The 24522-nt window shown below is 54.2% G+C and overlaps 1 protein-coding gene and 1 pseudogene across 5 annotated transcripts; both read right to left on the reverse strand.

Moving 5' to 3' along the window:
* LOC117093587 overlaps positions 1-18570 on the reverse strand; it is a 53777-nt pseudogene extending 35207 nt beyond the window's left edge.
* On the reverse strand, positions 193-9989 carry LOC117093272 (rootletin-like). Of its 5 annotated transcripts, none has more exons than XM_033228271.1 (5): positions 8935-9016; positions 3468-3704; positions 2602-2698; positions 1202-1427; positions 193-454 (listed from the first exon to the last, which is right to left on the reverse strand). In XM_033228271.1, the coding sequence occupies exons 2-5, from the start codon at positions 3503-3505 to the stop codon at positions 435-437; spliced, it is 381 nt and encodes a 126-aa protein (XP_033084162.1). In that variant the 5' UTR covers positions 3506-3704; positions 8935-9016; the 3' UTR covers positions 193-434. The 5 variants fall into 5 exon arrangements, with proteins under 5 accessions (XP_033084162.1, XP_033084161.1, XP_033084160.1 ...); XM_033228270.1 differs by lacking the exons at positions 193-454; positions 8935-9016 and adding exons at positions 494-576; positions 9866-9989; XM_033228269.1 differs by lacking the exon at positions 193-454 and adding an exon at positions 494-576.
* Positions 18571-24522: the final 5952 nt, after the last annotated feature.

A 24522-nucleotide genomic window follows, 5' to 3' on the forward strand; every position in this document is an offset into this window, starting at 1 on the left:
GGAGGCTAAGGCAGGGTAATAGGTGAACCCGGAGGCGGAGCTTAGAGTGAGCCGAGATCGCACCACTGCACTCCAGTGTGGGCGACAGAACGAGACTCCATCTCATAAATAAATAATAAAATAATAAATAAAATGTTAATAGGCATATGCAGCTCAGGGCGACCATATTAGTGCAGACCACACGCATAAGGCTCAACTGGTGTTATGCCCAGACGCTGATTTATTCTTCAGCACCCCCAGCTCAGACCTCCCTGGCACCTGCTCAGGAGCTCCTTGGCACTCCGCAGCCGCTGCACCTCGCGCTAGGCGTCCTCCTGGGCCTGCATGGCGCAGTAGGTCTTTTCCCGCAGGCGCTGCAGTTGTTCCTCTAGGGCCCGCCGCTCACTCTCGCTGTCGCTAAGCTGCTTCCGCAGGGTGCCCAGACCTGGCTTGCCTCATAGCGCCCACCCATGTTCTGAGGCCTAGGGATCACAGTCTACGGGGGTCCTGGGAGGCCTCCAGAGCCCACCTACTCTCTTCTGGTTCCAGGGATACACACTAGCCTACGCTAGGCGGGGTCCAGGGCCTGGACCTGGCCTGGGACAGGATAGGGGCCTAGGCCTGAGAGCCACACTTCCGCTCCCCTACTATGTGCCCTCACCACCCTCTGAGCCCTCACCTCCCTGGGGTCCCGGACAATTCCTGTCAAACTCCCCAGGATGCGAGACAAACCCCCAGGCACCTTCGTCTCCTGGGTTCTGACCCCACCCCCAGGGCTCCCAGGCCCCTCCCCTTTGCATCCTGGTTCCACTCTCAGACCCCTCCCTATCCTGGCTCTGCCCCTAGTTCCCGAGCTCCTCTCATCCTAGGCTCTGATTCCCCTTGCTAGAACTTTTCCCAGAATCCTGGCTCTGTATGACCAGGGACATGTCTCCCTCTCTACCATGACCCTAACACTGCGGCAGTCTCCTCCCTCCACCAGCTGCCCAAGCACCCCCACTTCTGGGCTCGGCTTCACCTCAAGCTCTCGGCCACCTCCTTCGGGGTCATGACACCCTCAGACACTATTTCTCAGGGCTCTGGCTGCACCCTGCGGCGCTCAGACTCCTCCCCCGGACCCGCCCCCGCCCCCTCTCCCACCCCGACCCGGAGGGCGCGAGCCCCTTCCCCCTCCCGCCCCCGGGCCTCTGGCTGCGCCCAGAACCCTCAAGCCCCTTCCTACCTGGACCTGCAGCTGGCACTTGTGCAGGGCGGAGTGGATTAGGGCGAGCTTGGAGGAGTCTGAGCAGGCTGGGGAGAGGGGCCTCGGCGGGGTGAACGACCTCGGCCTGGCTAGGAGCGCCGCGGTGGGGACGGGGTCCACTGGCCCGAGAGCCCCCGCAGGCTCTCACTGGGGGACACTTGGAGACGCTCAGCTGGACGCGGCTCTCAACAAAGCACAGGATGGCCTGAGGGGAGGGGAGGGAGGCAGAAGGAGGCCGCAGAGTTAGGAACCGCGGGGTGAGCTGGTAAAGATGCCCAGGCGAGGCTGGGGGCCGCCTCATTCCAAATGCTCCCTCCTACAAGAAGCCTCCCTGATTTCACCTCCTCCACTAGCTCAGTTCTCAGCTCGCAGCTGAGGCCTCCGATTTATTGCGAAGACATCATTGGCGTTGCTCACAGGTGGGCTCCACAAGGGCCGTGCCTCCCCTCTGACACTGGGGGTTCCCCAGGGCAGGGGCCGGGTGAGCTAGCAGGGGTGCTGAGCAGCTACAGCCTGGGCTCCAGGCCCCCACCCATTTGCAGTTCAGTCCCAGGTCAACGAAAGGCGTGGTGGGGGAGCCCAGGACTGCCTGGCAGGGCCCTGTCTTCCTGCCTCTCTGGGCTCACAGCTGTGCCAGGTCCCTTAGGATCTGCTGTAGCCCCTCTCCGTCCTCTGTCTCCAGGGCCGCCTGCTCCTGTAGCCCCCATGGATTCCTGGAGTGCGGTTAGGGAGACAAAGGGTGGTCCAGGTTCTGTCTTATCTGAAACCTCCCTTTCCCTTCCCTCCCTGGCTCACCACTGACCAGGTGGCCTCTGAAGCCATGTCCATAGGCCAGCCACCTGGCCCGAGGGGCAGCAAGCCCGAGGCCCTCACTGAACAGACCAGGCCCAGAGAAGAGCTGTGTCCTGCCCCATGTCACACAGTCAACTGGAGGACAGCTGGACCTAGAACCCAGGCCAGGCCCCACACAGAGGGGTGACCAAACCAGGCTGTACCCTGGGGTAGTGAGTGTCCCACTGGTGGGGGAGGGGGAGTAGCTGGGTTGCCAGAGGCAGCATCTGGACCTGGAGAGCGCGGATGGGAGTTCAAGTCCCGACTCTCCTGCTTACTGGCTCTGAGACTGGACAAGCATTTCCCCTCTTGGGCCTCAGTTTCCCCATCTGTGTCATGAGGATTATGCTACTGGGCTGCTGGGAGAAAGAAATGGGATGGGGGAGGTGAGTGTGCTTATCACGAAGACTGCACACCTGTGAGGGCTGAACCTGAGTGTGAGTGGGATGCTGGGGGTGGCCCAGGCAGCCCAGCCCTAAGCCTGCGTCCATGGATCTGGCCAGTACCCCATCCCACCCTGCCACATCTCAGGGGCGGCTGCGTCTCACCAGGGCCTCAAGCTTCTCGGTGATGTCCTTGTTGACCTGATCCTTCTCCAGATTCTGCTTCTGAAGACGCTCCACTGCCAGGCCCAGCTCTGTCACTCTGGAGTTGGGGGAGCAACAGAGGTGAATAGGGGACCACCCCTGCCTCTCAAATCCACTAGCTCTGTGTCCACCACGCTTCTCCAAACCCGAGGCAGGGACCCTAACATCCACCTCCCTGGCTGTGTGACCTTAGGCAAGTCCCGGCTCCTCTCTAGACCTCACACTTCTCATCTGTGAAAGAGGAATGAGCTTCCCACCAGCTTTATCTCATGGGAAAGCACTTGAGGACTTGTCCAGGGGGCAGGAGTAAGGGGCACAAGTTCTTTTTTTGTTTTGTTTTTTTTGAGACGGAGTTTCCCTCTGTCATCCAGGCTGGAATACAGTGATGTGATCTTGGCTCACTGCAACCTTCACATTCTGGGTTCAAGCGATTCTCCTGCCTCAGCCTCCCTCATAGCTGGGATTACAGGCATGTGCCACCACACCTGGCTAGTTTTTGTATTTTAGTAGAGACAGGTTTTGCCTGTTGGGCAGGCTGGTCTTGAGCTCCTGACCTCAGGTAATCCCCCCACCTTGGCCTCCCAAAGTGCTGGGATTACAGGTGTGAGCCACCACACCCGGCCACAAGTTCTGTCATCAGAAGCTAAGCTGTTTGTGATACACACTGGGCAAGTGCCTTCGGAACCTCAGTGGGGTGCCTGGGAAGACTGGCTGAGCTCACAGAGGAAGGCCCTGTGCCTAGTGAACAGAAACTCCCTTCTCCCCAACCCTCCAGTTTTACCTTCTGCAGGGATGCCTGCCTTGTGCGGCACCCACCAGGTACCCACCTGGCACTGAGGTCAGCCTTGTCCAGGTCGCTTTGCATCTGCTGCTGGGCCAGGTCCTTCTCGCGGAGCACCTTGTCCTGCAGCTGCTCCTCCAGCTGGGCCTGCAGCAGGGCCTGCTTCTCCAGGGCTGCCTCGGTCTGGCTCTCTGCCAGCCGCAGGCCCGTGCTCACTCCCAGGCTTGCCTCCTGGACAGCTCATGATGTCCGGGCCAGCTCCCCTCCCAGCTGCAGCAGGTCCCTTGGGGAGAGAGCACAGGCTGGCGATGGGATGGGGCTCGCTCCCAACTACAAATTAAAACTATGCTGGGGCCAGGCGTGGTGGCTCACACCTGTAATCCCAGCACTTTCTTGGGAGGCCGAGGCAGGCAGATCACCTGAGGTCAGGAGTTTGAACCAGCCTGGCCAACATAGTAAAACCCCATCTCTACTAAAAATACAAAAATTGGTGGGGCATGGTGGCACCCGCCTGTAATCCCAGCTACTTGGGAGGCTGAGGCAGAATTGCTTGAACCCAGGACATGGAGACTGCAGTAAGCCGAGATCATGCCACTGCACTCCAGCTTGGACAACACAGCAAGACTGCGTCTCAAAAAAATAAATAAAATAAAAATAAAAATATATTAGGCTGGGTGCGGTGGCATGCACCTGCAGTTTCAGCTATGTGGGAAGCTGAGGCAGGACTGCTTGAGCCCAGGAGTTTGAGGCCAGCATGACAAACACAGTGAGACTCCATCTCAAAAACAAAAGAGGAAGAAAAAAAAAAACAACAACAAACCCTACACTGGGATGCCATTTGTCCACTATCAGATTGGGGAAAAAAAAAAAAAAGGGTCACATAATACACAGGGAGGGGTTTTGGGGTAACAGGAGCTCCCCTACACAGCTGGTATGAGGGTGAGTACAACCACAAGGGAGGGCACTGGGGAAGAGTTCCGAAAACTATGTATGCATAGGACCTTCCCACCAGCTCCTCCTCTAAGAACGTATCCAAAGATATACCCCAGCACAGAGGACATGGCTTGTGGACAAGGAGGGTCACTGCAGCATTGCTCGTGTAAAAAATCCTGGTGACAACCTGAATGTCTATCAAAAGGGGACTGCTACTAAGTACATGATGGTGCATCTATTCAGTGGAACACTCTGTGGTCAAAGAAAACCCGTGAAAAAGTTCCTCCTGGTCTGACACAGAGTCACTTCCCAGTTAAAACTGGTAGGTGAGGAAAGCGTCTTCAAGAACTATGAAGATGAAATTTTACCAGGCGTAGGCCGGGCGCGGTGGCTCAAGCCTGTAATCCCAGCACTTTGGAAGGCCGAGACGGGCGGATCACGAGGTCAGGAGTTCGAGACCATCCTGGCTAACACGGTGAAACCCTGTCTCTACCAAAAAAATACAAAAAAAGCTAGCCGGGCAAGGTGGCTGGCGCCTGTAGTCCCAGCTACTCGGGAGGCTGAGGCAGGAGAATGGCGTAAACCCGGGAGGCGGAGCTTGCAGTGAGCTGAGATCCGGCCACTGCACTCCAGCCCGGGCGACAGAGCAAGACTCCGTCTCAAAAAAAAAAAAAAAAAAGAAATTTTACCAGGCGTATATACAAAAAAGTGTGCATGTGTCTGTGTGTGTGTGTGTGTGTGTGTGTGTGTGTGATCTGCTTTATTTGATTATATAAGATAACCCTGGAAGGTCACTTAAGAAACTGATAGGCCAGGCGCGGTGGCTCACGCCTATAATCCCAGCACTTTGGGAGGCCGAGGTGGGAGGATCACCTGAGGTCAGGAGTTCGAGACCAGTCTGGCCAACATGGCGAAACGCCGCCTCTACTAAAAATACAAAAATTAGTTGGGTGTGGTGGCTCATGCCTGTAATCCCAGCTACTTGGGAGGTGGAGGTGGGAGAATCGCTTGAACCTGAGAGATGGAGGTTGCAGTGAGCCAAGATCGTGCCACTGCACTCCAGCCTAGGAGACTCTATCTCGAAAAAAAAAAAAAAAAAGAAACTGATAATGCGTCTCCTAGTAACTTGGTGGCCAACAGAAAAAAGAAAAAAATTGTATATATAAAAAGAAAAACAAGCTGATAATGCTGCTTGCCTCCAAGGAGGGAAGGGGAATATCTGGGGTCAGCGGGGAGAGGGAGCCGTTTTACTGTGTACCGTTTTGAAATGTGAACCTTGTGAACATGTGACTTAATCAAAAGTAAAATATAAAAATATTAAAAGGCTACTTAAAAATTTTGGTTTTGTTTTTGTTTTGAGACGGAGCCTCTTTCTGTCGCCTAGGCTGAAGTACCGTGGTGTGATCCTGGCTCACTGCAACCTCTGCCTGCCCGGTTTAAGTGATTCTCCTGCTTCAGCCTCCCAAGTTGCTGGAATTACAGACCTACGTCACCACATCCAGCTAATTTTTGTATTTTTAGTAGAGACAGGGTTTCACCATGTTGGCCAGGTTGGTCTTGAACTCCTGACCTCAGGTGATCCACCTGCCTCAGCCTCCCAAAGTGCTAAGATTACAGGCATGAGCCACCACGCCTGGCCTTAAAATAAAGGACAAATGTATTTTAAGTCCAGGCATGGTGGCCCATTTCTGTAATTCCAGCACTTTAGGAGGCCGAGGCAGGTGGATTGCTTGAGTCCAGGAGTTCGAGACCAGCCTGGGCAACATAGCAAGACTCTATCTCTAAAAAAAAAAATAAAAAATTAGCTGGGCATAGTGGTGCACACTTATAGTCCCAGCTACTTGGGAGGCTGAGATGGGAGGATCACTTGACCCTGGGAGGTCAAGCCTAACGTGAGTTGTGATTGTGCCACTGCACTTCAGCCTGGGCGACAGAGAGACACTGTCTCAAAAAAAAAAAAAATGTATTTTAAGTCCGTAATACAGGTTAAATCCTTTCCTTTCCTTCCCTGAATGAACTGTACCACTGGTTATCCGATAGTAAGCAGGGAAAGTGTCTCATTCCAGAATTCTAATTAATATACAAAGGAGTGACTAAATGAGAAGCTCATAGTTTTGCAGCCTCTGATGAGTGGGTTGGATCTCGAAAAGAGAGGCACCAGGCGTAGGGACATTCCGATGGAAGAATACATTCTACTTGTGGAGTCTTGACTAAAAAAAAAGAAAAGAAAGAAAAGCAAGCAGAAGAACCTGAATCTGACCTAGCTTTAGATCCAACATCCAATTTACAGGAAATACATGGGATAAAGAACCATGTTAATTGACACCATAAGGATGCAACCAGCAAAATCCAGACCATGAGAATCTCCAAGGACAATTGGCCCAGTGTCCTGAACAAGTAAGTTAAAAGGAACTTAAAAGACAAAGCAGGGGCCGGGCACAGTGGCTCGGTCTTGTAATCCCAGCTCTTTGGCAGACCAAGGTAGGTGAATCACCTGAGGTCAAGACCAGCCTGGCCAAAATGGTGAAGCCCCCATCTCTACTAAAAATACAAAAGTTAGCTGGGCGTGGTGGCACACGCCTGTAATCCCAGCTACTCAGGAGGCTGCAGCCATAGAATTGCCGAACCCAGGAGGCGGAGGTTGTAGTGACTTAAGATGGCGCCACTGCACTGCAGCCTGGGCAACAAAGCGAGACTCCATCTCAAAACAAAAAAAAAGACAAAGCAACCATTCACATTTTGTGAATGTCTATGGATCTGGATTCAAACAAATTGTAAAGAAAACACTAAAGCAAGACTATCTGTGAATTTTTTTTTTTTTTTTTTTTTTTGAGACAGAGTTTCACTTTGTCACCCAGGCTGGAGTGCAGTGGTGTCATCTCGGCTCACTGAAACCTCTGCCTCCTGGGTTCAAGCGAATCTGGTGCCTCAGCCTCCCCAGTAGCTGGGACTACAGGTGTGTGTCACCACGCCTGGATAATTTTTGTATTTTTAGTAGAGATGGGGGTTTCACCATGTTGGCCAGGCTGGTCTCGAATTCCTGACTTCAGGTGATCCGCCTGCCTCGGCCTCCCGAAGTACTGAGATTATAGGCGTGAGCCACTGCACCTGGCCTATCTGTGACATTTATGAGACATGGAAAATCTAGACACTGGCTATTTGATGATATTAAGAAAAGATTATTAAACCAGGTGTGTGTAATCCCAGCACGAAAGGAGGTCAAGGCAGGAGGATCACTTGGGCTCAGGAGTTCAAGACCAGCCTGGGCAACAAAGTGAGACCTCAACTCTACAAGAAATAAAAAAATCAGCAAGCCTGGTGGCATGTACCTGTGGTCCCAACTGCACAGGATCTGAGGTAGGAGGATTGCTTGAGACCAGGAGGCATAAAGAAAAGAAAAGATTACTAACTAAAATGTTTTTAATGCACTAAATGAAACACCTTGGTCCCCTGCCTTGGGGCTCTCTCCACAGCCTCCCCGACACTACTGTTGAGCTGACTGCTCACACCGATCAGACGCCCCTGTTCAAACATCAGGCAGGCCCAAGCTGCCCGCTGAGGCAGGCTCTCCTTTCCCTGTACCAGTGCTTCGTTGCAACCCCCCTGGCTGCCATGGGCTCCCACCTCCCTACCTTTGCTCATGCCTTGCTTCTGCTTGGAGTGCCTGCTGCTCTGCTTCAACCCTACCCATTCCTTGAGGCTCTGAGCAAATTCCATCTCCACAAAGCGGTTTTTCTGACCTCCCCACCCCTCCCATCCTTCTGAGCCTCCAGGACATTCTCTCTGTCCCATGTACATATCACTGACCACTCGCTTCCTTAGTCTAGAATTTTGGGGATCTACGTCTCTTCATCCCTAGAGGCTGTGAGGTCCTTGGTAGCAAAGCTGAATATTCTAGTGGATTAAAATCAGGAACTTCGGCCTGGTGCGGTGGCTCATGCCTATAATCCCAGCACTTGGGGAGGCTGAGGCTGGCGGATTGCCTGAGCTCAGGAGTTCGAGACCAGTCTGGGCAACATGGTGAAACCCCGTCTCTACTAAAAGACAAAAAAAAAATTAGCCAGGCGTGGCGGCATGCCCGTTATCCCAGCAACTCAGGAGGCTGAGGCAGGAGAATTCCTTAAACCCAGGAGGTAAGAGGTTGCAGTGATCCAAGATCGTGCCGCTGCACTCCAGCCTGGTGACAGAGCGAGACTCCGTCTCAAAAAAAGAAAAATCAGGAACTTCAAACTCTGACTCAGCCACTTAGGTACTACTGTGTGACCTCAGGAAGATCACTCAACCTCCCTGTGCTTCAATGTCTTCATGTGTAAAATGGGAATGAACACAGTTCCTACTTCACAGGGAAGCTATGAATATTAGTTGAAATGAAATATACAAAGAGTCTAGCTCAGAGTAAACATCTAATAAATGCTGACTGCCATGACCGTGGTAATGGTTATTACAAGTTGCCTCTGTGTCTTCACACGCCCTTGTGCACAGTAGGTGCACTGAGTTGAACTGAAATTCAACTGAGTTGAGTTGGATGTAAAGAGCAGGGCTGGCTCTCAGCTGCTGTCCCGTCCCCGGCCAGGCCTCACCTCTCAGTGAACATCTTCACCTCGCTGACCAGCCGCCGGAACCCCACTACCTGCCTCCAGAGGAGGAGCAGGCGACTGTGCTCATTGCTGAAGTAGGCGTTGAAAGACTGGAGGGAAGACATGCCGAGGGAAGGGTTGGGGTGAGAGCAGGTTTACCACCTCCCCCAGCTTCCCCCATCTCCGACCATTCCAGGAGGCACCACCGTTCAAGGGAGCGGGTCTTCCTGTGGGCCTGTGCACAGAGTTGTGTCCCAGCAGCCACGCTCAGCCTCCCAAGCCTCATGACTCCCTCCTGCACAGGGACCTGGCTTTCAAGTCCTCTTTTGGCTGCAAGAGGCAGCAAGGAAGGGAAAAAATGCAAGGGACCTAGCTTTGCCTCTCAGCTGCCAGTTGCATGACTGTGGGCAGGTTACTCAACCTGTCTTTATTTATTTTGAGACAGAGTCTTGCTCTGTTGCCCAGGATGCAGTGCAGTGGCACGATCTCTTAGCCTCCTGAATAGCTAGGATTACAGGTGCGTGCCACCATGCCCGGCTATTTTTTATATTTTTAGTAGAGATGGGGTTTCACCATGTTGGCCAGACTGGTCTCGAACTCCTGACCTCAGGTGATCCACCTGCCTCAGCCTCCCAAAGTGCTGGGATTACAGGCGTGAGCCACAGCAACCGGCTTTAACCTCTCTTTATAATCAGGAGAATGACAGCACCTACCACATGCTGTTATCACAAGGAATAAAGGTCAATGCACACCATGCACATGGTACATGCTACGCATCGATAAAGACCAGCTATTGTGATGATGGCTATTTACTTCTGCTAACATGCTCCCTTGGACAGTGCTCCCTCTCCCTCTCTAGGCTTCTGAATCCTCCCTCCTTTGCAGTGCACCTTCCCCTTGGGTCAAGCTGGCCTCCCTCTACCCCTATGCCCACCTCCTCCTCACGCCTCCATGCTGCCTCCCGCTGCTCCAGCTCCTTGCGGCTGCGTGCCCAGTCGCTGGTCACCTTTCGTATGTCCTCACTCAGAGCCTGGTTGGCCAAGCCTGCCTGGTCAAGCTGTTCTTGGAGCATGGCATTCACCTGGGCCAGACTGGCACTCCTGAATGGGGCACAGGGGATCAGCAGGCACTCGCCTAGGGGGCCATCCTGCCAGCCCTGGCCCTCCCTGCTGCACCCTCACCTCTGCTGCTCCTCCTCCAGCCGAATGAGGGCGCTCTCCAGGTCTTGGCTGTGTTCTTTGTCCTGGGTGGGAGAAAGGCTAAAGCATCAGGCTGGGCAGGTAGAGGGCAGGGCCTGCCCCTGCCCCACCCTGGCACCCACCCTCAGTCGCTGCTGCTCCAACTCTCTAGATCTCTCCAGGAGCTGCTGCTCCAGTTCCAAGCACCTCTTCTTGTACTGGAGAATCTGGGGATAGGGAGCTGATGGTGAGCCCCAGGGGTTGGGGCAGGGCAAAGTGAACACGTGGGAGGGCAGGAGCAGGAGTGGGTGGCCCTGACCTTGCCCTGCAGCCGCTGCACAAGCTGGGCCTGCCGCTGCTGGCCCTCCTGGTAGGCCTGCAGCTTGCGTCGGTAGGAGGCCTGCTCCTCCTGCAGCTGCCTCCGCAACTCCACGCTCTGCCGAACCAGCCCCCTGGGCTCCTGCGTCTCCAGCTCCCCAGACTCCAGCCGCAGAGTCTGCTCCAGCTGCAGGGAAGGGCCGTGGGTGAGAGTCCTGGGCCTCCTGGGAAGGCAGGCTCAGGCCTCTGTAGGGGACACCAGGCTGGGCCCAGACCCACAATGCCTTGTAGGCTGATAGTCTGGCACCCTGGGGAGCAGGCACATGTGGGCAAGCCCAGGGGCAGTGCACATGTGCAGGGGGTGATGCAGCCATGCACAGACATGCAGATGGGGCATGCATGGACACATGCAGGTGAGCCCACAAACCCAAACCATGTAGGCAAAGCTCAAAGGTGCACCTGGGATCAACCTCAGGGGCCTCAGTACACCAGGTGCCTGTCCTCCAGAACACTCAGCCCTGTCGTGGTTTCTGTTTATTACATTGATGCCTGTGTCTCCCCACCACGCCCCCACCCCAATGTGAGCTCAGGAAAGCCTGGATTTTTTGCTCCTCAGTGTATCTTAGTACTAGAATGGTGGCTGTGATACGGCATGGCTCACGCTCAGTAAAATATTTGCTGTGATGGTGAATTAATGGCATGAGCTCATGGGAATATATTCAAAACAGAGGTGTCAATCCACCTATGCATATCTGAGCTTAAAGATATGCACACAATAACACATACAGGCAACCTCAAACATCCCCAGGGGGACAGGAATGAACCCCCTCAAATATACAGCATTAAGATTTGTAAGAGATGCGCACAGATGTTGCCCTATACAGTGCCTGTATATTAATGCCACCTTCTGGCTGGGTGCAGTGGCTCACGCCTGTAATCCCAGCACTTTGGGAGGCCAAGGTGGGTGGATCACTTGAAGTCAGGGGTTCGAGACCAGCCTGGACAACATGATGAAACCCCGTCTCTACTAAAAATACAAACATTAGCCGGGCGTGGTGACATGCACCTGTAATCCCAGTTACTCAGGCGGTTGAGGCAAGAGAATCGCTTGAAGCTGGGAGGCGGAGGTTGCAATGAGCCAAGATCACGCCACTGCACTCCAGCCTGGGCAACAGAGCAAGACTCCATCTTTATTTATTTTTATTTTATTTTATTTTATTTTATTTTATTTTATTTTACTGAGACAGTCTCGCGCTGTCTCCTGGGCTGGAATGCAATGGCGCAATCTTGGCTCACTGCAACCTCTGTCTCCCAGATTCAAGGAATTCTCCTGCCTCAGGCTCCCAAATAGCTAGAACTACAGGTGCGTGCCACCACGCCTGGCTAATTTTTTGTATTTTTAGTAGAGATGGGATTTCACTATGTTGGCCAGGCTGATCTCGAACTCCTGACCTCGTGATCTGCCCTCCTCAGCCTGCCAAAGTGCTGGGATTACAGGCATGAGCCACAATGTCCAGCCCAAGACTCCGTCTTAAAAAATAAAAAATAAAAAAGGCCCCCTTCGTCCTCACCTCAGGAAAGCCTCTGCTGCTGCCGCCCTTCCTCCACCCCCAGGCAGCTCCCATCCCCTGCATCCTCAGACCCCTGTGGGCTCTGGCTGCCCCTACCAGCCATGGAACCCTCTCAACTCCCTTAAGGTACCTGCTGGCCCCTGATCTTCCCCATTTGTTGGGGGAAAGAGAGGTGAAGGAGGAGCAGGGCAGTGTGAGAGCGCACAGTGGCTCGGGGGCACCCAGCAGGGACAACACCCCAGCCCAGCTGACTCTGACACTAGCCCCGCACTCACCATCTGTGGGTGCGGGTTACACTGCACATTCTGTGAATTGGAGTGCTTTTGTGTGGCCTGGTTTTAGGGTCTTGCTATGTTGTTTGTGGCATGTTTTGTGCATCTGTGTGTCTCTGTGTGGGGCCCGGCGTGGCCCGTGTCGTGTCCACACTGCACATCTGTGTGAAGCAGGTACTGTTTGCCTCTGGGACACAGAGGGGTTCAGGCCGTTGCCGGGTTCTCCTCCCCTTTCTCCAATGCTCAGAACCAGAGCCAGGACCCTCTCGGCCACACCTCACCCCTTTCCACAAACTTCACCCTGCACAAAACAGCCTTTCAATTTTACTTGCAATTCAAAAGGGAAGGAGGCTGCCACTAAGCCAGAGATGAAAGAAGTTGACTGTTTCCCCTAGCAACCGCTGCCCTCGGACCGCCATTCAATTTACTCTTTCCAGGTTGCTATGGACACGAGGGAGCCCGGGGGTCTGTCCTCTGGAGCCAAGGGAGGCGTGGCCACTCCCTCCTTTCCATTCTCGGCTGCGCCTACACCTGCTTCTCAGGGACAGCAAGAAGGGGGGACCCCCATAGGGGGCCTGAGGTCCTTTCTTGGCCGGGAGGTGGCCTCTGGGAGTTCCTCAGTTTCCCTGCAGGACATGCAGTCAATAAGACACAGACCTGACCCTCCCTCCACTCCCCACGCCAGGGGTGCTGCAGGTTTGGAAAGATCACAACAATCTCGCTGACTGCCCCCCAACCCAGCCCACCATGCCAGTGAGGGCCGCAGGGGCAGGCACTTGCCACCTGTGGCCATGGGGACAAGGGGGTGGCAGGGAAAGAATGTTGCCCAACTGCAGAGCCCTGGACCAACGGTCTCATCCCAGCACCACCACTGACCTTGGGCCTATCATGCCCCCTCTCCAGGACGGACTTTTCCTATCTGTGATAAGGTGATCTCCAGGCTCTGAAGTTCTCTGGGGACCCGCCCTCCAGGAAGGGCCTTTGCAGTCATTCCTGTTCCGCCCCTCCCTCCAGGTGGGGCCTCATTCAAACCATGGTGGATAGAGGACAACTGAAGCAGTGGGCACCCTCTGCGTGCCATTTGGGGCCCCCTTAGCCACAGGAGGGAGCTTTCCACACTAACCCAGACCCCCTGTGCTGCAGTCCCAGCCCCAGCTGCTGTGTCCCAGCAGAGGAGGAACCTGTCAACTCCCACCTCTTCCCTTCCTTGCCAACTGGGGGCAGGGCTAGCTTCAGAAGGTGGCATTTAAGAGGCAGGCCCTGGGGGTGTGGCACTGTGCCATGCATGGGCCAAAAGAAAAGGGAGGGCTGGCTCAGAGCCCCATCACCACTGACAATGCAAGACTGGGGCCAGCATGCCCTACACACCCGCTGCAGACCCTGGGAAAACTAGCTCTCCACTGTCCTGATGCTAGGGGCCACTGCGGGCCGCCTACCCGGCTCCTCTACAAGTCCCAACTCGTCGGGGGTTTGTCCAGCCCCCGTGTCCCAAGACATGGACACGCCCCACAGTCACACACAGGAACACACACCCTCCTCCCAGGGCGGGCTCCAGCCTGGACAAGCCCAGCTCAGGGGTCCCACGCCAACCCTAGCTCTGCCACTACCACACCAGGGGACCCTGGGCCAGCCCCTGCCTCTCTGGGTCCCTTCCAACTTTGCCAGCTGTGCCCTGAAATCCCTAGCCCACAGTCTCTTCCCGTATGTAGGAAACAAAACTTCAGAACTTTGGTTCTAGACTGGGTTAGTCTAGAAACCAGAGCCCCAGGGCTGCGAGTTGGAAGACCTGGTGTCTAGCCTTAACCGGCTGTGTGCCCCCAGCACGGTGCTTCCCCTCCCTGAGCTTCTGTTTTCTCCTTTGTTAAATGGGATCATAATGGTCCCGAACTTGGTGTATTAAATGTGAAACACTCAGCACGTACCTGGCACACAGTAGGCACTCAATAAACAGTAGCTACTATTAATACGCTACTGCCACCTGCATGCCTCCCATCTGCACACATACACTCGGTCCCACTTGCAACTCCCTTACAATCTTCAGCCACCACCAACTTCCCAGGGTCACCTCCTGGCCACCTGGAGGCCCAAAGCAGACAGTGCATCAAGAGCATCCTGCACCCCTGGCACCGGCTCACACCCAGCTCCCGCCCCAGGCCGTGGGACCCCCACAAGCCTGCAGCACGGGTGATGTGAAACCTGCCTGGACATGAAGACAGGCCTGCTTCTCCTTCCTTCCCTGCCTGGAACCCATTCCAATAGGCAGTGGCAGCAGGTCTTGTGGCTGCCCCAGATGGCCTGCAGAACACCGCAGATGCCCACACCAGCCTCGAGCCAGCATCCAGCCACCGCCTCAGCCCCAAGGCCCGTGGCAATGGTAGCACAGGGAGATGCCCAGAAACTCAAGGGGCAGGAATCTCTAGGGATCTCGTTCTGTGTCCCGCACCCCTAACAGGTCTGGGACAGACGGGAACAAAATGCCCCTTTGCCAGGCACTTTATTCTATTATTTCCTATTATTCACACAACTCCACGTCCCATTACAATCCCCACTACAGAAAACAGGCTTGAAGAATGTAGTGATTTGTTCAACGCCACTCAAGGTGGCAGAGCCTCAATCCAAGCCCAGGCCAACCTGACATCGGGGCCCATCTTTTGCCCCGTGTGTGGGCCTGGTCTAGATGCCTCCATGCCCTCAAACCAGGGGAGCCCTGGCCTAGCCCACCACCTGGGCAGCACCCACCCTCTCGCTGACCGCGTTGTACTTAATGGCGAGTTCATCGCGCTCGGCACGGCACTGGGCCAGCAGGTCCTCCACCCGGGACAGCTCCTGCTGCAGCAGCTGGTTCTCCTCCTGCAGTGACAGCAGCGATGCCATCTCCGTGGCCGGCAGCGGGACTGGCAAGGGACAGTGGGCACATGGTTGGCTTCTGGGTCCAGTGGGACATCCTCCCACCATGGGGAGGGCAAGAAAACCATCCAGGCTCCTGGGATGAGCCCAGGTGGGAATGGCTGCAGCATTAGGCCTGCAAACAGAGCTGAGAACAGGGAGGAAGGCAAGGAGGGGATACAAAGCTGGACATAAAGTGAACACAGCTCCAGCTAAAGTGTGGCCCAGCAGGTTTTGGAGGTGCAGGAGAGAGGCCCAGTCCAGGAGCCAGGAGACCCCTGAGTTCTTGCTCCCTCCTTTTCCAATTACTATTCTTCTCTGGGGCCTGTTTTACTTATCTGTAAAATGGGTGGGGCGGGCGCGGACTCACACCTGTAATCCTAGCACTCTGGGAGGCGAGATGGGAGGATCACCTGAGGTCAGGAGTTTGAGACTAGCCTGGCCAACATGGTGAAGTCCTGTCTCTACTGAAAATACAAAAATTAGTTGGGCATGGTGGTATATGCCTGTAGTCCCAGCTACTTGGGAGGCTGAGACAGGAGAATCACTTGAACCCGGGAGGCGGAGGTTGCAGTGAGCCGAGATTGCACCACTGCACTCCAGCCTGGGCAACACAGCGAGACTCTGTCTCAAAAAAAAAAAAAAAAAAAAAAGGTAGAATAGTAACCAGATCCTCCCAGAAAAGCATCAAAGCCGCGCTCGAGGGAAGAGCTTCATGGAACTTTTGGAAAAAGGCTAGGACTCAGGATAGCGTAGGTCAGGTTGTGAGGAGGAGGAGAAAGAGAGAAGAGGGAAAGAAAGGCCAGCGGGAGAAGCGGGGTTGTCCACCTCCTGTGGGTTTCCCTTCTACCCTGGGAGAACTGGACATAGGCCCCAGGTGCCAGGGTGAAGGCCCCCGGAGTCTCTCTCTGTCTGGGGCTCCAGGGCACCAACATCCCTGGCGCTCCCAAGGAGGGGGCCCGTCTGTAGCTTGTCAGTTGAACAGAGACAATGGTTAGAACACCAAAACGCCATCACGGAGAGCTTCCAGCACACCAGCTGCAACTGACTGTGCCCTTCCCAGACCCTCAAGCCACATAACGACATCATGTGTGCCACCCGCTGAGAGAAGCAGGGACCATCCGCCTTCCTGCCCAGTGGGAAATGCATGGACAGAGCCATCCACTCAGACTTCTGCAAAACCCTGGTCTGAGCTGAGCTGCCCTCTCCCTATATCTTGGGTTCAACCAGCTCACACCTTCCCGGTAGGAATATGGGATTTGGGGTTCACATCTTTGCAGCAGGCTACAGGCAAGCATGGAGGGGATGCTCAGCCCTTCCTTCTAGTTGCACCACATGCGAAATAAATCTGGACAAATTACATCCCTGAGCCTCTGTTTCCTCATCTGTAAAATGGGTTCTTCCGTCATAAGGTTGTGCCTGCCCCACAGCGAGTTACAGTCATGATCATCATGGTGACTGCTCAGGAAAGGGACATGCAAAGACGTAAAATGTGGGTGGTGTCTGTGGAGGGGAGCGGATGGGGGTGGCACCTGGGCTCTCAGGCTGGGAGAGGTTGCAGGTGACAATCTCCCTGATGCGGGCAGGCAGGCTGGTGGTCTGAGCGTTCTGGGCCAGTTCCCGCGTGCCCAAGCCCTTCTCCTGGCACAGGACGCTGCTCTCCAGTGTCTGTGGGAAAAGCGAGAGGGTCTTCAGGGGACCTGGGACCCAGGACTCCCTGGCCTCAGGGAGGAGAGCCGCAAAGTCCTACTGCCCAAGATGTGGGTCCCCAGGAGCCCCCTCAAGCTGGAGTGAAGCCTGGGAATTAGAATCCAAAAAATCCCCGTGGGAGGAGCCTCTTGTGCGCTCCCCGCCCCTGGAAGGCCACCCAGGGCCAGAGATGTGAACCAAACCCCACAGGCAACTCCCAAACCCCACTGAGGCAGTCCAGTGTTGGGGGCTCCAATCTGGCTCCAACCCTAGATGGATGAGGATCCGGCTATGCCAGAGGTCCCCTGAACCCCAAAATCTGGAAGTAGGGACCCCCCTTCTCCCAATGCAGGGCACTGGGATGAGGGAGCCACAGCAGGTGCACCCTCTGTGTACCTCTGCCCCCCGTCTTGCCAGGAACTGCAAGCGGGGGCCCCTTATGCCCCCCCACCACCACACCTCTTCCACCCCTTGACCCCCAAGTCGTACACACCTCTCACCACTCCTGCTAAGTCCACACTACCCTGCCCCAGACAGGGTGGGCACAGCCCCCAGGACCCACCTGGATAACCGTCTCTAGTGTCAGCTCGACCTCCTGTGCCCCCGCCAGCCCCAAGCTCATGGAGGGAAGGCTGTGGGCACCCCTCCAGTCCCCTTCTCCAGGACCCCAAGACTAGCTCAGTCAGCAGGCGCCACAGCCAGGCTGCTGTGCTGAGCACCAGGCAGATTAAGCTTAAATCCGGCGGCGCCCCCATGTGACCACCAGGGTGGGAGGAGCGGGATGGGGGCTGAAGGGGGAGGGGATGGGAAAGGACAGGAGAGGAGGGAAGCAGAGGCGGGGAGCCGAAGGAAGAGGAAGGATAAAGAGAGAGGAAGAGAAGGGAGCGAAAGGAAGGGAGGAGAGAGAAGAGGGAATGGGGGAGAAAAGGAGGGGAGGTACCTGGAGGTCAGGACCTCACTCACTCTCCACCCTCCGCAGGTTGCTGGGTCCTAGAGCCCTCCAAGCCCAGGGGATGGGGTCAGTAGCCATGAGACAGGAAAGGGCAGAGTCCTAAGTCTTCAGGACCATCTTTGCTGGCCCAGAACTGGGGTCACATGGTTAGCTAAGAATGCAAGGATTTACAGCATGCTGGGAGTAAGTTTTCCCACAACAGGTGTAGGGCAAAGAATGCAGGCTGTGAGGTCACCCAGACCAGGCTAGGCACTTAGTTGGGCATGAGCGGTCCAGCCTGGACTGATGAGCATTTATGCAACACCTGCGGCGTTCCTAGGTCTGACCTAGACACAGTGGCACAGCCCCGACCTACAAATGCCCCAGCCTTGCCCTGCGGGCACTTATTGGGAAGCTTCTGGCCCCTTCACACCCACCCTAGCCCCCACTAGCTGGGTGCACCAACGACAGTGACTTTGCCTCTCTGAGCCTCAGTGTCCTCTTACGTAAGATGTGATAATATTGGCACTCACCTCATGGAGCTGTCTGGGGATGAAACAGAATATCGTGGGTGCATAACCAGCACATGACATGGTGCCGGGGGATCACAGGGTCAACACTCAAGAAATCCTCATGTCATTCATTTGAAAATCCAAAAAGCACAGTCCCGGCCGGGCATGGGCGCTCAGGTCTGTAATCTCAGCATTTTGGGAGGCCAAGGCAGACAGATCAGCTGAGGTCAGGAGTTTGAGACCAGCCTGACCAATATGGTGCAACCCCATCTCTACCAAAATTACAAAAAATTAACCGGGCGTGGTGCCGCACGCCTGTAATCCCAGCTACTTGGGAGGCTGAGTCAGGAGAATCGCTTGAACCTGGGAGGCAGAGGTTGCAGTGAGCCGAGATCATGCCACTGCACTCCAGCCTGGCGACAGAGTAAGACTCTGTCTCAAGAAAATAAATAAACAAATAAATAAATAAAAATAAAAAAATTAGCTGGGGCATGGTGGCATGTGCATGTAATCCCAGCTAGTCAGGAGGCTGAGGCAGGGGAACCACTTGAACCCGGGAGGAGAAGGTGGCAGTGAGCCAAGATTGTGCCACAGCACTCCAGCCAGGGTGACAGGGCAAGACTCTGTCTCAAAAAAATAAATAAAATAAATAAAATTAAATAAAATAAAATAAAATGAGACCAGACCGGGCGTGGTAGTTCAGGTCTGTAATCCCAGCACTTTGGGAGGCCAAGATGGGAGAAGCGCTTGAGCCCAGGAGTTTGAGACCAGCCTGGGTAACAGAGCAAGACTCCTTCCTACCCAAAACAACAAAAAAATGAGACTGATGGTACCTGCCACACCTGGCAGGTGGTGAGCTATTAGCCAATGGTGGCTGCTGTTCCTATTGTCATTAGCATCATGTGTCTGGGCTCCTGTCCTTAGAGTTGTAAGCCCTGAAAAAGGATAGAAATTGCTCACTTGAGCAGCTCGGCTTTTAAGACACAAGTCTGCTGAAGTTCCCAGTCGAATAAAGTTCATTCCTTCTTTAACCCGGTGTCTGAGGAGTTTTGCCTGTGGCTCGTCCTACTACACTGCTATGCCCCAGCCTTCGGCCTCTGGGTGCCCTCTGCTCCATGCTGTGCCCCAAAGGGGGCATATTCACATTATCTCATTAAATCCTTACTTCAACCCACTTCCAGATGAGAAAACTGAGGCTCAGAGAGATTGGGCTCTCACCTAGTCAAGGTGACATGCTTCAGGGGAGTGGTGAGCCCAGAGCTCATTCCACTTTGACCAGCAGCCTCCCAATAAGTGAATGAAGGGCAAGGCTGAGGCATTTGCACTTTGAGGCTCTACTACTGTATCGAGGTCAGATCCAGAATGCCACGGTGCCGTCCAAATATTCATCAGTCCAGGCTGGACCGCTCATGCCCAACTAAGGAACCTGCCCTGCAGATGGAAAACCAAGAGACAGGACAGAAAAGATAAATGTTGCCAACTTGCAATGGCAAGCAAGCCAGATTTGGGCAAAACAAAACCAGCCACTGGCCGGGTGCAATGGCTCACACCTGTAATCCCAACACTTTGGGAGGCCGAGGCAGGTGGATCGCTTGAGATCAGGAATTCTAGACCAGCCTGGCCAACGTGGTAAAACCCCATCTGTACTAAAAATACAGAAATTAGCTGGGCATGGTGGTGGGTGCCTACAGTCCCAGCTACTCGGGAGGCTGGGGCACAAGAATCACTTGAAACTGGGAGGCAGAGGTTGCAGTGAGCTGAGATCGCACCATTGAACTCCAGCCTGGGTGACAGAGCGAGACTCTGTCTCAAAAAAAAAAAAACTAAACTAAACCAGCCAGCAGCAGAGAGCTCCCACTACAAACCACAGGGATGCCCACTCTTCTACCTCTAAGTAGCCTCCAAAAATCCCCTCTACAGGCTGCACACCTGCCCACCAGAGCAGGGGGGAAGCCACAAATACCACTGGACCAGCATGTCCAGCCCTGCATGCCCAGCTCAGCAGAGGGGGCCCCAGATGTCCTTGGGGGACTGAACTGAATTATTCTGTGCCCTCTCCTGACCACGGCCCTAACAGTTAGGGGAAGGGGACACGATGTCAGCCCCTGGCACCAGGCGACACCCGCTCTTGGCTCACCATCCCCAAAGTTCTCCCCCATAGTCCTGCTGGGTTCTGTGGGTTCCAGGAGGTCATATCTGAACTCCATGTATGTGTCCACTGCTTCCACCCAATTCTCCAAAAAAAAAAAAAAAAATGACTGAATTCCTCTTAGAAATCTGGATGCTAACAGCTTCAGCATCTGGCCACCTGGACTCCAATCTTGGCTTACAGATCCTGCACCAGAGTCTTCACTTCCCTGAGCCTCAGTTTCCTCATCTACAAAATGGGATAATAATGGTGCCTGTTTCTAGCATGAGCATTAAATAAAATATCCTGTGCTAAGCTATATGCCTGGATATGCTGTGGCAGAAACTGCAATGTGCTCACCACAAAGAATTTCTGATTCCTCTTAGGAATATGGCTAAAAGTCATTTCCCAGACTCCCGTGCAGTCAGATACGGCCTTATGGTCAACTTCTGGTCCACAGAATTAAGACAGAAAGACAGCGTGCCACTTTAGGCTTGGCCCATAAAATTATCTCTCTCCTTCCTGGTCCATCAGCTAGAAGGAAATAACTCCAAGGTCCTAGGGGATGCTGGAACCACAAGACAGAAGGGATCTGGGTCCCTGGGTCACCACATAGAAAGCCACCGGCCAAACACCCAACAGGACTTTTCATGAATGAGAAATAAACTTCTATTGTGCTAAGCCTCTGAGGATTCAGGGTTTCACTATCACATTAGCTAGTGTTACCTTAATTACTATCAGCAGTTAAACAGCCGGTAAGCGTTGGCTATTATTACTGTTATCATTACTATCATGAGTATTATTGACTCTTTCTAGTACCCAAACTAGAACCCTGTGCCTTGTTCTAGATGCTGAGCCATTATTTGGTGACCAAATACAGAAGAGACACCCTTTGTACCCTTCCCTCCCCACTACCACCCTCCAAACCTGCCTTTGCCAGGGTTAGTGGCAGGAACTAGCCAAAAAGCTCTTCAGAGATTACTCATTTCAAACATAGCAGCAGCTCTTACCCGCTTACCCCTTCTTTATCCTCCTGTTGCTGACTGGAAATTATGACAAAAATATTGAACCAACCACGAGCCAGGCCCTGTGCCCAAAACGTTACATCTGTCCCTTACCTGCTTTAACATTCCTGGCACCACTCTACTTACTTTACAGATGACCTACGTGTGCCTGATTCCAAAGGGTTTTTGGTTTTTTTGTTTGTTTTGTTTTGGAGATGGAGTCTCACTCTGTCACCCAGTCTGGAGTGCAGTGGCATGATCTCGGCTCACTGCAACCTCTGCCTCCTGGGCTCAAGCAATTCTCCTGCCTTAGCCTCCTGAGTAGTTGGGATTACAGATATGTGCCACCGCGCCCAGCTAATTTTTATATTTTTAGTAGAGACAGGGTTTCACCATGTTTGCCAGGCTGGTCTCAAACTCCTGACCTCAAGTGATCTACCTGCCTCGGCCTCCCAAAGTGCTGAGATTACAGGCATGAGCCACCACGCCCAGCCCAGAGTTTTAAATAATAACAGCAAGCTGGGTGATCCCAACACTTTGGGAGGCCGAGGTAGGAGGACTGCTTGAGCCCAGGAGTTTGAGACCAGCCCTGGCAACATAGTGAGACTCCATCTCTACCAAAAAATACAAAAAAACTGGCCTGGCATGGTGGCATGCACCTCCTGTAGTCCCAGTTCCTTGAGAGGCTGAGGCAGGAGGATTGCTTGAGCCTGAAAGGTTGAGGCTGCAACGAGCTGCGGTTGTGTCACTGCACTCTAGCCTGGGTGAAAGAGCAAGACATTGCCTCAGATAAACAAAAACAGTAACAGCAACGACTGCCATCCTGCAGCGCCTGTTGTGTGCCTGGCACCACCCCAGGACTCCGATGTGTATTACATAAGCTACTACCTGGACTGCTCAGATGGCTTCCCAAGGGTCTCTCTGCTTCGCTGCTCATCCCCTCACCCCACTCAATTTCACACAGTACAGGTCATACCCCTCCCCTGCCCAAAGCCCTCTACTAGCTCTTACCGCACCTAAAATGAAGTTCAAAGTCCTTCCATGGCTCACAGGGCCCCCCAGATCTGGCCCTGCCCCACTTCTCCCACCTCATCTCCTTCTCTCTAGCCCTCGCTCAGGGCCTTCTTTTTTCTTTTTTTTCTTTTTTTTTTTTTTGAGACAGAGTCTTGCTCTGTTACCGAGGCTGGAGTGCAGTGGTGCATGATCACAGCTCACTGCAACCTCCGCCTCCTGGGTTCAAGGGATTCTCCTACCTCAGTCTCCTGAGTAGCTGGGATTACAGGCAAGCACCACCACGCCCAGCTAATTTTTGTTTTTTTGGTTTTTTTTTTTGAGACGAAGTCTGGCTCTGTCGCCCAGGCTGGAGTGCAGTGGCGCAATCTCCGCTCACTGCAATCTCCACCTCCTGGGTTCACACCATTCTCCTGCCTCAGCCTCCCGAGTAGCTGGGACTACAGGCGCCCACCACCACGGCTGGCTAATTTTTTGTATTTTTAGTAGAAACAGGGTTTCACCATGTTCGCCAGGATGGTCTCGATCTCCTGACCTTGTGATCCGCCCGCCTCGGCCTCCCAAAGTGCTGGGATTACAGGCGTGAGCCACCGCGCCCAGCTAATTTTTGTATTTTTAGTAGAGATGAGGTTTCACCATATTGGCCAGACTGGCCTTAAACTCCTGACCTCAAGTGACCCACCCACCTTGGCCTCCCAAAGTGCTCGGATTACAGGCGTGAGCCACCACACCCGGCTGCTCATGGCCTTCTTGATTCCTCAAACACCAGGCATGCTCCCACCTCTGGGCCTTTGCACTGCCATTTTCTCTGCCTGGGACGCTCTTCCCCCTTCCTCTGCACAGCGGACTCCCGACCAGATTTTGGCTCAAAAATATCACCTTCTGAGGGAGCTACCCCTGACTCCCAGCTAAAGAGGTCCCTCCAGTGGCTGTTCCGTTTTCTCCAACATGTATGCTGTCTCCTTTTTTTTTTTTCCTTTGAGACAGCGTCTTGCTCTGTTGTCCAGGCTGGAGTGCAGTGGCAAAATCATGGCTCACTGCAGCCTTGACCTCCTGCGCTTAAGGGATCCTCCCACCTCAGCCTCCTGAGTAGCTGGGGCCACCATGCCTGGCTAATTTTTTACTTGTTGTAGAGATGAGATGTTGCCCAGGCTAGTCTCCAACTCCTGGGCTCAAGCGGTCCTCCCATCTCAGCCTCCCAAAGTGCCAGGTTGGCTTAGTTCACTGCCACTTCCACAGTGCATGGGCGAAGGACAAAGCTCCACGAAGAGCTGCTGAATGAATTAATGAATGCTAAGAGCCAAGTAATAATGTAGGATGTTAAATGGAAAAAGAAATGATTCCCCTTGGCTCTGGCTGGGGTCATGTTGGGCCACAGATGGTGTCAGCCACACACGGGGATCACGGAAGGACACCAGTGAACACATCCAGCATCTGCCGCATCCCAGAAGTTCAGGATGGAAACCAGGCCCTGACCCCCACAGGGGCCACCTGGGTGGAAAGGGGGCCTCCCCTCCAAGGGTGAGAGAAAGACTGGGGAGGGGAGGGTTAAGTCAGGGAAATGTGCGCGGGTGGGGAGCCTCCGAGATCCAGGGGTTGACTCCTGGAGTCTTGCCTGAATCCCGCTGGCCTCTGCTCCAGCCACAACATCTGTTTATTAAGCACCTGCTGTGAGCCCAGCTAAAGAAAACAGATATCTCTGTTTTCTGGCGTAAACAGACAGATGGCACCGTTAAGGCCCCTTCCCCAGGGTCCCCATTCCCCAGTCAATCGTCTTCCCGAGGGAGCTGTGAGCTGGTCACTAGAGGGGCAGACATCCGCCCCAGCACGGTCTTCAGACTTAGGTTTGTGTGAAAATCAGGAGGGCGCTTGTTCAAAATGCCCACTCCAGAGAGGCTGCCGGGCCCAGGGGCCTGAGGCCGCATGGTGAGAGGCGCAAGCGGTGCAGGGCCCCATCCCGCACAGCATCCGGCGGCCCTGCCTTCGTGGCCAGCCCAATTGCGCACTCTGGGCCTCGGTTTCCCCATCTGCACCATGGAGATGCTTCCGACTCGGCAGGGCTGCAATGAAAACGAAACCGGGTCCCACACG

This window comes from Trachypithecus francoisi, unplaced genomic scaffold, assembly GCF_009764315.1.
Source record: "Trachypithecus francoisi isolate TF-2019V2 unplaced genomic scaffold, Tfra_2.0 Lachesis_group12, whole genome shotgun sequence".
NCBI classification, from domain to species: Eukaryota; Metazoa; Chordata; class Mammalia; order Primates; family Cercopithecidae; genus Trachypithecus; species Trachypithecus francoisi.

Bases quoted from the DNA above. Each gene is read 5' to 3' on its own strand.
- LOC117093272 (XM_033228270.1), bottom strand. From the start codon at position 3,505: ATGCAAAGCGACCTGGACAAGGCTGACCTCAGTGCCAG. The intron at 2,699-3,467 runs GTGGGTACCTGG...CCCCAACTCCAG, and splicing joins AAGGCTGACCTCAGTGCCAG to AGTGACAGAGCTGGGCCTGG. The intron at 1,428-2,601 runs GTGAGACGCAGC...CCCTCCCCTCAG, and splicing joins CCGAGAAGCTTGAGGCCCTG to GCCATCCTGTGCTTTGTTGA.